The following is an 11,594-nucleotide window of genomic DNA, read 5'->3' on the forward strand; positions in this document are numbered from 1 at the left end:
TAATGGACCATCATTTTTCTAATGCTTTTTGGATAGAGAGGAGATGAGTACCACACTCGAACGGTTCACAAATATTTCACAATATCAGGTACCATTGTGGGCCATGATGGTTTGTCTATTCAATTTTGCTCAAGACATTAAGTACACCCAAAAACAAATCTTAAAATTGTTGTAAAACATTTTGACATATACAATTCTGCAAAGTGTCAATACAAAGAATGCATGGTTTTCATACATTATTTTATACTGCATTGAAATAATACAAAAATGTTAAATTTCAATGAACAAATAAACATTTTTTTACGCAGAACTGTATTAAAATTTTCCATCCGCTGGTTGGGTGTACTGCCAGCCAAATCAATGCTTTGCTTCTGAATTACTGGCTGCTGAGTACAAAAATATGACAAAACTTAATGCAAAGCCAAAGACAAGTATTATGAACTACTAATGCGTTTTATAAATTTCTGTAGTATTTGATGAAATTTGAAGTAAATAAAACCTGCTTGAAGCAGCAAATGAAGGTAAGATTTATGAAGTTAAGGTAAATGTTTTCATATTTTATTTACATTTTCAAAAAACGTGGATTTTACCTGCTGGATCGAAAACGAACTTGACGGCACAGATTGGTAATCCAACGTCACTCCTTTTCGCATTCTAAACTGGAGACACCACACTTTTCCAGCATGTAGCACTTAAAAATAACTTTCGTCCCCCATCCGTTTATTCCAATTATGAGGGGAACTTTTCAATTACAGTTTTAAGCTCCTTGTAGTCTAACTTGTTGTATACAAAAACAGTCAACCAAGCATGATATGCATCTTTACCCACTGCAACAATATTCAGTGTGAGGCATCACGCAATTAACGCTATCTATCAAGTCGCAAATCCGAATGCAATCGTTATTTTGAGCGCAAAATTTGCGTACAAAATTGAAAACTTCCGATCGATAAGTTACCTAACAAGTGCTCGGCCGAGCGGCCCTCTTAAGAACAACTGAAGCAAACATTGTTAACTAGGCTACCGTCCCAGTCACATGTCTACTTACCTACATGTTTGCTCTCGTTCTCAATGTTCGGCATCATTGGTTTCCCAGCTAAGCCGCAGCAAGTGACTTAGAAGTTCAGTGCAGTCAACGCGTAAACTAGGAAGCCCCAAGCCGGTGAGCTAATCGTATCTATTATGGCTATAAAATGTTTGCGCAACCATCGGAAGGGTATCAGTGTTGAATCGGTTTAGCTTCTTTGTGGAGTGCATGAATAAGTGCGATTGGTTGTATTCGTTGTCCATTGTTGAGAAGAAGGAAGCATTGAATCGTGAATTCTTATTTTGACCGGTTTTTTGTGGTGCCAGAAAAAAAAATGAAAAAGGTGACAACAGATCAACACCACGATTAATTCGTCAATTTTTATTAATGGTCTTTTTTCAACAGTTGGTGGCGTTAATTGGGTTTTTCGTTCTATTGAGTGCGGTGAATGCCCAACGGCGAAGAAACGTCACTTTGCTGGCAGTAACTACAGAACAACCAGCGAACAATGCCAACAGTGAAGCAACAAGTGCGTCGTCAGTTGTCACCACGGAAGAAAACGCCCAAGCGGTGGAAGTTCTGCGCCGAGGTATCGAAAGGCGTCGACTAGAACGCCTACAGAGAATTGAGCAAAGACGAGCTACCATTCTTCAAAACTTGGAAAACATGAGTGACCGAAGGCGCGAATTTGAGCTGCGACGACAAGAACGGTTGCGAACTGCCCAAGAACTGATAGAAGATCGTCGCCAAGAAATGGAAGCCCGGCGGGCCGGACGTATTCCGATAAAAGAGCAAGATCGAGTGCTCCGACTGCGACAGCAACGGCTCGGGCAGAACACTCCCGATAATGAGCAAAACGAAGTGGATGGTCCAAGGGAGCTTCTTCCTGCCGTTGCTGATTTAGTTCGTCGCATTGTCCTAATAGAGGAGGCCAACGGTAACGTAAGACTTATTGATATCGACACCGACGAGGGCCGGGATTTAATTTCGCGAGTAATGGAGCGCGTGGAAACAGAAGAGGAGAAAGCAGAAGCCATTCAGAAACTTAAGGTTAAATTGGGACAACTTTGATGTATGCGAGCCAAGTCATGTAAAGATCAATGATCAATGGTAGAAATGGTGTTAAATCATAGCGAGTATGAAAGCAGTGAGTCATTAGCTTCGAATGAATTAAACTATGCCACATTTGTGGATCACAATTACTATGCTGAAGCGTGAATTATTTATCTTAGTTTTTCCTGATGACAAATGTTAATGGAAAAAACAAATAGTTTACAGAAAAGTAACACATATCAATATCGTATAGATTCCCTGTACATTACTCACCGCTTCTAATATTCAATTATACAGTCTGTGGTCAGACCGTTTTGACTCAAATTCCGAACATGACTCATATTCCGATCAGTCGCTTTTAAATGGCCATTTTGGCTTTATTTGTGAAATTTTCTCCATAAGATCTTGAGTCCGTTTGTAATCTTGATCCCCAGAGCGGAAAACCAATTGATGTTAAAGTTTTTGGGCGCTAAAACGCCAGTGTTTGGAATATAAGCCATGTTCGAGATTTGAGTTAAAGCGGTACTGACCCCAATCAATCACTGTTGTATTAATCATCTACAGCAATGAATCAGGTGGTCTAACTCCTACCATTTTTGCCTCACACGGAAAGTCTTAAATAAAAACAAGATCACGGCAGGAGCTGTAGCAGGCATAGCAACATCGTTGACAGTGAGACGTTGTTCTCTATCTCCCATTCAATGGTTCCGTACGATAATTTCACAATTTATGATTGATTTTTTTTTGTGGAAAATATTCATTTTACTATTTCTCGCTTTATGTAGAGAATAAACTGTTGAATCATCACCTGTGATTATAGCACATGCATTGGCGTAAATAAGGAGGAGAAGGGCTAGGGCACGCTTAGCCCTCCCTAGAAAACTTTAGCCTCCCCAAGGATTTGAATAGTGTAGTAGTAGCATAAAGGATACTGGATTACCGAAAAAGTTTGAAGACAAAAGTGTTGCTTCCATATTCATTTCTGAGATTTTCTGTAACTGCTAGCAAAAATGACATTGCATTATATTTTATTGGAGATGAAGATGAAATTCTGACCGGCAGATTGAATATGGAAGAAATAAGTGAATTTTCTAACAAAATATTTTATATTCAATTTTATTGGCATATTGGTCTCGATGCTACTCATAATGGACGGGAGCAGCGTGTGTGAAAGCAAATAGCAAAAACTCAAAGGTGCAGCCCAATCGGGTTGTACGCAAAGGTGACGTAGGACTTCGTAGCTATACGAAATGGAGGGTATTTTTCATCATAATTTGTGTTAATTTATTGACATTGTGCAAACTGCTCGGAGGTCAACCGAATCAAGAAACTGGAAATAGCTCCCAGTTGGATGAACCAGACGTGGAAAAGAAACGACTCATCGGCCGCATCGCCACTGGAGCCATTCGTCTAACTTTCAGTGGATATCATCAGAATCCTAGAAGACATTATGCTCAAATATGTCCGGAATAAAGGAAAAATAAGCAGAATCGGAGGTGGTGCGGAACCAAAAACAAAAAAAAAAAAATTAAGATATTAATTTGCAACGTTCGACTTCCGCTCGCGATGGAAGCGTACATGCATCGTTTTCTATAGCGTTGATGGCAAAGTGAGCAGGACTTCAAGAATAAATTACAAACAGTCCTTTTCAGGACTTAAACTATTTATCCAAGAAGAGGTAACGGTCAAAACCTTGTTGTTTACCCAGACAAACAGTCTCGGCTGTTTAAACGACAATGACGATTTTGGAAAGATTTGTTGTTGTAGCACAACCACAAGCGCGCGTCGGAGGGAGATGATGGAATGAGTTTGTTCAAATGGATGGCGTCAGTAGCAGTCAAATGGAATTTCCTCACAAGATTTTGATTATGTTTTGTTGTAGTTGAGGATTGAAAAGCTCAATTATTGGAAAAATATCGGTTCTTCACAGTACCATTATTTTACACAAAGGTAGTTTAATCCGGGATGCAAGAATGTTCAAAGTACAAAATTAATAGTTTGGCGTTGACAGAAAGTTACCCTTCGATAGCAGAATCATAAGCGCGCGTCGGTGAGTGAAAACGCAACAAATTTGTTCGAATGAATGGAATCGCTCACAGCAACCAAACTATCACGCCAAACGCCGATTCCACCGAAACAGTCCATTTCGCAATCAACCCTTTCTGTTCAGAAGATGCTGGTCCTGAGAAGGATCAATTTTGTGTCCCCAATGCAGCTATCCATTAACTAACTGCAACCCAATGCTAGTCGACACGTTAGGGTTAGAATTCCACTTCGTGCTGTTATTGTTCGACGACCACTCGATGAGCATTCGCTAAGACGCCACAATTTGGAATAAATTTTCAGCATCGCCACTGCATCGCACGGGATCGAAACAGACGTCATTTTTGTAATCAACCCTTTCTTCACATAAAATGCTGGTTTGTTGAGGTTGAATGACGACCACCAACGCAGACTTCCACCACCAATTCGATTGTTTTCCTTTGAAAATGCTACCAGAGCGCCTTCGTGCTGCTGTGTTCGCTCCGCTGCTTCGGCTCTGCGTAAAATCTTATTTAACCGTTCTCTGCAAAATCCCGATCAAAATGGCTCGCGCGTGCTGGAAAGCAGCTTTCTTGTATTCAATAAATTAAGCTCGTTAGCTCCTCCCCTTTGTGATCTGATATAGGTGTAAATATAATGTGCACTCATAACGATTAATGAAGGGCGGGGCTAATGGAATTACTTCATTAGATAAAAGAAAGCTGGTTATCGACGCGCGCGAGCCATTTTGATCGGGATTCCGCAGACAACCGTTCGGAGGATGACAAATTCTAAGAATCCTATGAAATTTTCTCGCAAGATTCTGAATTTTGTTATGAGATGTTGTTTATCTAAGATGCGTATTGTTGCGAAGAATGACTACAGAAATTTGACTCAAGACGAAGTTTCTCCATACTACAAAACATTATCTTTCGGCATCTGTCTGTCCGAGCGACGTTCACCGATGGGTGGTTGCTGTAGAAAGTTTCCACTGAGGTAACGTCTTCATTGATTTTATACAAAAGCCACCATTTTATACAAAAGAAGGTTGATCCGACTATCCGAAATAAACTTTCTTCAAAGTGCAAAACTCAATCGTTGATAGCGAATTTGATAGCGCGTCGGAGGGAGATGATGCAGTAAATTTGAATGGATGCGATCACTAACAGCAACCAAACTACCACGCCAAACCTGATGCCACCGAAACAGTCCATTTTCGCAATTAACTCTTTCTTTTCATAAAATGTTGGTCTTGAGAAGAACCAATTTTTTTCCCAATGTTCCTTTCCAACTAACTGACACCACAATTTGTAATAAATTTTCAGCATCGGCACTGGCAGTGCGGGATCGCCACAGTGCTATTTTTATGGTCAACCTTTTCTTCATATGAAATTCTGGTTCGTTGAGGTTGAATGATCTGCAGCAACACATTGAGCACCACCACCAATGCGATGGATTTTCTTTGAAAATGTTATTAGCGCCTCCGTGATGCTGTGTCCGCTCCGCTACGATCGCTTTGATGCGTCTGCTATGCGTAAAATCGTAAAATTTAAGAAAATTATTTTGAGCTTTTAGTGGAATGTCTTTACTTGTCATAAGACGAGTTTGTACTTAAATGGGATTGTACAAACTCGTCTTATGACAAGTGGGGATTAAATCCAAACCCGCAAGTGATTGATTTTTGATGTCTGTGCTAGTGATGCATGTACGTGATTGGTTAGTTGACCTATTTCTAAACTTTTCATCAATTATCGATAATAAATAGTTAAAAATCAGTATTTTTAAGTAAAAACAAAGAAGCGTTGACTCATCCTTGGTCGAATGGTCCAAAAAAAATGAAAATCCATCGAGAAACGGCTTAGATATTAAAGTTTGAAGTCTATCATATTTTCGTGACGGTCCCCGATTTTCGTAATCGTAAAGTGTACCCCAATATAGAAAACACAGACGTAGTCCTACGTCAAAAACGGCGGCACCAAGATCGACATAGGCGCACGGATCAAGATAGCAAGGGCTGCCTTTGCGAGTTTAAGAAATATCTGGAAAAACAGGCAGATAAGTGAACGCACCAAACGCGTGTGTGAAAGTAATTGCCAAAAAACACATTCTGAAGAATATCGCTAGGTTGTGACACATATGAAATGCTTTGAAAAGGTTTTGATGTATGCGAGGGCCATTTGAGAATAATAACTATCGAAGCGCCCGCCTCTGACGTACATCCCGTTGGAGATGGCTCTGGCAGTGAATTTTGCACTAACATAGTGTTCGAGGAACGCTCTTATGATGGATTTCAGTACAGTTTTATATAAGTAAAGATTTTTTTGGAGCATGAAATTAATTTGATTCAGGGGTTCAGCTCCAAAACACTCTAATCAGTGCTATTTTTTAATTTCAATAAGAGATGTCACGTGATGCTATCGTATCCGGCCCAATTATTCTCTATAGTCTATAGAAACGCTAAGAATTAAAAGCATGCTACAAAAATCTCACAAATTTGTATTCCGTGACAGGGCATGGAAGTGTGCAATATCTACTTTATAAATGTGTTAATTACCGCTCTCAACTTGGTGGTTGAAAGGAATATTACTAATTTATCGATTAATCATTGTTTTTTTTGCATATATCTATTCAAACAATTTAGTTATTTTAATTTTAAAACAAAGCACAACATCCTTTCATGACTGCTTTTCATGCGAAATTGATCAAAAAGCCCACGATACTTTCATTTGGTCGCCTGAGATAGAAAAAGACACTTTGCTATCTATCTTATGACGATCACGATCTTTTGCAGCAAATGTATGTATTCAATCTTAAGTAACCTTTTTGGTTTTATAACTTTCTTGAAGACCACGAATTGCTCTGCTACAGCGGTTCTTAACCTGGGGTCTGGGTTTGAATCCAAAGGAGAATGAGAAAATCTCTCACTTATCATGTCTGTATCCAGTATTTTGCGCTCCATAATGGCGGCGTGAGTTCTGTTCAATTTGACATTCAAGAGGTGGAAAACATTGGAACTCATCTAGTATGCATTGATGAAAAATAATTTCAGGAGTAAATAAATAAACGTCAACTACCTCTCATAACCGTGGAATGAAGAAAACGTATTTCCTACATGTTATGATCAAAATATCATTCATGCTTCCTTTTATTATTTCCACGGGGATGACAAGCTACGCCATCTTTGTCACATCATTTCTGAGCCACCAATACGAGTGCACTGCGAATGCAACATAAACAATTCCGAGGGTGAAAATGATATAAAACGAACAAAGGCATAGCCAGTAACTTGTGTAAGTAGTATTCTGAGGAATAGAGCAAATAAGTTGAATATTCTTACGTTTAAAGCATGGAATCGAGTGTAAAATAGTTTAAATTTATAGTTCGTTAATTTTTCTATCTATTTTCTCATGTATCATGTTGGATTATTGAGTGGTATAGGCGTTTTGCCTCATATTCTCCGATAAAAACGTAAACATTCAAAATTCTAGTATGTGCGCGATTGCAAAATAAATAAGTATTGGGGTAATTTGACACTGGGGGATAAATTTATCCCCCAAAAAATAACGAACAGGCAAACCTGTCAAAATCCATAGTAAAAAAATTGGATGTCGGTCTTCTGATTATTTCAATACAAGATTGGATAGAACCGTACTGTGAATAATATATCAAATAGATGCTTTATTTAATTTATGGAAGTATAAGTATTATAAGCATAAATGTCGTGTTTGACCGTTGGTTGGTAATGTGAAGAAATTTGAGACATCGATTCGGTGGTTGCACAAAACAGATAGACATCATTGAACAAACAGCAAAATTCAAAGTGAACTCTTTGTTTATGAACAATCGACGAATGGCCCTCCCGTGTATCTAAGGCGATAGAAAGAAACAGAAAAGCATGCGCTGCTGCTCTGCCTTATGCTCGTTGTTGAGTAAAGCTTGACTTCCACCGCTAGGTTCGCTAGCGTTTCAAAATCAGGGAAGGACCACATTTCACGGCAAAGATGCCTATATGTTATGTGGTGGTTGGCTAATTGTTAGGAAACCCTTTGGAGGGAAGGGACTATAAGATGATCACGTTTAGGTATTAAGCCGTTAAATTACTTGTGTTGTTGCACTGATCGTATGGGAAATTGTAACGATTAAATCAGTTTTGTTTATCGTGCTATATTTGTTGGAAGAACAGGTTATGTGGGTTGGTTGCTTTATGGAACCATTTTTAAATTTCTCTGGGCAAATGTCAAATTTTGTCGGGAAAAGTGCAACATTAGGATTAATAGGAAATAAAGCCTGTCTGCGTTCAATTTCGGACATCCATCGTCCAACGCGTTTTTTTAACTTTTAACAAACTACTGAGAAGATTCATTTTTACATCTCTTTGATATGCTGCATTCAGCAAGTTTTAGCTCTCGTCCAAATTGGTGAAATGGCAAAAATCAATTGGACAGTTTTTATGTGTCTGGCTTTATGTCACAAGGCACGAGTACAGCATTCATAATTTGATTCAAAATCCAATTTTTTTCTCATTGGGTCAAACAGATTCCATTCAAGCATTTTTCGAAATTTCTATTTCTTGGTTTTAATTCATAGGAAACCTAAAATAAAAGAGAGTTATTTAATAACAATGTTAAATTTATCGAAAATTTTAGAAATTCCGTGAAGAATGTTGGTTGACGTTTGTTTATTTACGTGTAAAATTTTCTTTATATCAAGGCACACTTGATGAGTTCCATTGTTTTCTACCACTTGAATGTCAAACTTGAAGGAACTCACGTCGCCATTATCAAGCGCAAAATACTGGATACACTCTCGATATGTAGCATACCGTGAGAGACGTTTTTCAGTAGCTGTTACGATAATGAACTGATTCCGGGGGGCTACAACCCATGATAAATTTCTCATAACAAGCTCCAATTGCGGAGGGCACCGGTTCTGATAATGCATTTCAACTTGTTTTACACAGCTGTGCGAAAAAAATATGGTCCCCAACATAAAATAAGCGAGAACAACGCGTTTTATCAAACCCCCTCGGTGGGGGTTGCCTATCCGAATCAGTTTTTTTCCAACTTGTATTACAAGTGCGATAGTTTTGTTTTCATGGCTTGTTATGAATCGAAGAGGTTTTTGCCTCTCTTTTATCGTTGTTCGTTATCTATTGAGAGCGATTCTGCATTACCTGGCTGGGGTACATGCACCCTTTGGGGGGCTGACTCGGAAAAAAATGCATTAATGTCGGGTGTAATGCAATTCCAAGAACAACTTATTGATCATTTCCGTGCCGATAGTTCGAACGAGCCAGACGTGTGTGCTGTGTCTCATCGCGGGTTTTGTTCGGTAGTGCGAGTCTATTGTGTGGTGCCTACCTACGGATCCAAGGCGATCACTGTCGGCGAGCGAAGTAGCTGCTTCTGGCGACGCCAGTGAAGCAGGCTATTGTTTCTGCTGCTACCTACAGCAGCAGCGCAGATAGGGGAAGTGGGGGTCGCACGCCCATAGGGGTTAAAACGCGCCACCCCTGAATAAGGTTAAATATCCCCATTTTGATTATTTTCAATAGTCTATACGATAAAGCAATGAAAAATATTGCCATTGGATACATATATTTCATGATTTTTCTCTAGTTATACATGAAAAACTCGAAAAAACGATTTTTGCGTGTTTTGATGCAATTCTAGCTCGGTGGAATTTAGTCTTTCTGTCGCTGTTATACATTGATAAATTAATAATTGAGCCATGAGCCATGCTGCTTACTCGTGTTCTTTATGTTCCACACGAAATCGTCGTCAAAAATGGTTTTAAAACGATTTTATGGGCCTTCAAACTTCTGAGGTCGGTGTGGGGCATTACGCCCATGCTCATTTCGTATGACCGAAACAGCTGAAACATTCGGTTAATTGCCTTAATGTAGGCAATTAAAATGAAAATCAGTACGATAAGCACATGCGCGTTTTAACCCATCCACTGGCGCATCTCACCCCGCATGGTTTCAAAATCATTTTCTTCGGGTGCTTTTTAAAAATCAAATTTCTGTGCAATAAAATGGACAATTAGATATCTGTTATCGGTAGTCAGTCGCAGATATGCTGTTCTTCAGTATGCGCTGATGAAAACTGGCTGAAATGGTGGTTTTCATTGATAAAAATGGCATTTTCCTTAACGTGGGCGTCCTACCCCCAGTTCCCCTAAGTGGAAGGCATTGTTTTATTATTCTCCCATCCCTCTGATACAGAGTAGGGATTAATTATAATAAATTAAATTAGTTTTTTATATTTTTTTTCTAATTTGCTATTAGTTCTAAGTTAGCATAAGAATTAATTGTCCTTCCACCTTTCGAGGTGAGAATGGAGGCAGAGACTATGGGGGGCGATAGTCCTCCAAAAGATGTCCGCACACGATTGTACCATGCGGCCTCGCCTGGGCCTTGGGTTGTTTACTTTCGGCAGAAAGTGAAAAGTCTAGACTTTCTAGGCATTAAGCGAGATTTGACGCGTCGTTTTACATATCAGGTGGCGAACGAAATTGCTAAAGACAAGGCCTACAATGTAGAATATTTAGTTTATGTCCCCTCGCGGGAGGTCGAAATCGAAGGTGTGATCAACGCAGCGAGCCTGACTTGCAAGGATGTACTTGCGGGAAAAGGCCGCTTAAAGAACGCAATGGAGTCTACCGTGGATATTCTGGATTGCAAGGAATTGCATTCAGCAACCATGGTAGATGGCAAAAAAGTATATTCTAAGTCAGGCTCGCTTCGGGTGACGTTTGCCGGTTCGATTCTCCCAAAATATGTCGATATAGAAAATATGTTGTTTCCGGTGCGTCTTTTTGTACCAAGGGTATTTAATTGTACCAATTGCAAACAACTTGGTCACACTGCCGAGTTTTGTGACAACAAACCACGTTGTGGTAAATGTTTCGAAAGACATCGGGAGGAATCCTGCCAGCAACAAGCCACAAAATGTGCTTATTGCGGTATGGCTCCTGCCCATGGTTTGCAAGATTGCCCGGTGTACAGAAAGCGCACCCAAAAAGTGAAGCGCTCGTTGGTACAGCGCTCCAAGCAGACTTATGCGGAAATGGTTAAAGTGCAAGATACATCCGCCGATACCACTGCAAAGGCTGCTATTTCAGCTACCGTTCAAGTAAGTGATTATTATGATTCCATATGCATTGACGAATTGGACTCTGACGCAGCTAATATGGATGATTCTACGGAGGTACACGTGCCCGAAAAGAGGAAGCAACCGTCTTCCCCGGGATTGCGCCGTAAGAAATCAAAAGTCATCCATAAAAGCTTGCCCAAATCTGAAAGCAATGGGAGATTATTTAAAATCCCGAAGCAACCTGTCTTCACTGCTCCTTTGGATCCATCTTGCAGCAAGACATTCCCGCCATTGCCCAAAACCGATGTTTCCAAGAAACATCCGGCTAGGAGAATCAATGAAAGAAAAAAACAAATTCGCACTTCTAGAAAAAGTATTCCGTCCAAGCGAGGATTGAT

At 39.7% G+C, this 11,594-nt stretch overlaps 1 protein-coding gene across 1 annotated transcript; it reads left to right on the forward strand.

The window, feature by feature from the left end:
• Positions 1–1,138: 1,138 nt before the first annotated feature.
• Positions 1,139–2,229, forward strand: LOC134215543 (uncharacterized). The gene is made up of 2 exons (XM_062694705.1): positions 1,139–1,367; positions 1,430–2,229. Exons 1-2 carry the CDS (start codon positions 1,359–1,361, stop codon positions 2,093–2,095), a joined length of 675 nt encoding a protein of 224 aa, XP_062550689.1. The 5' UTR covers positions 1,139–1,358; the 3' UTR covers positions 2,096–2,229.
• Positions 2,230–11,594: the final 9,365 nt, after the last annotated feature.

The sequence above is a fragment of the Armigeres subalbatus genome, chromosome 2, assembly GCF_024139115.2.
Source record: "Armigeres subalbatus isolate Guangzhou_Male chromosome 2, GZ_Asu_2, whole genome shotgun sequence".
NCBI lineage: Eukaryota > Metazoa > Arthropoda > Insecta > Diptera > Culicidae > Armigeres > Armigeres subalbatus.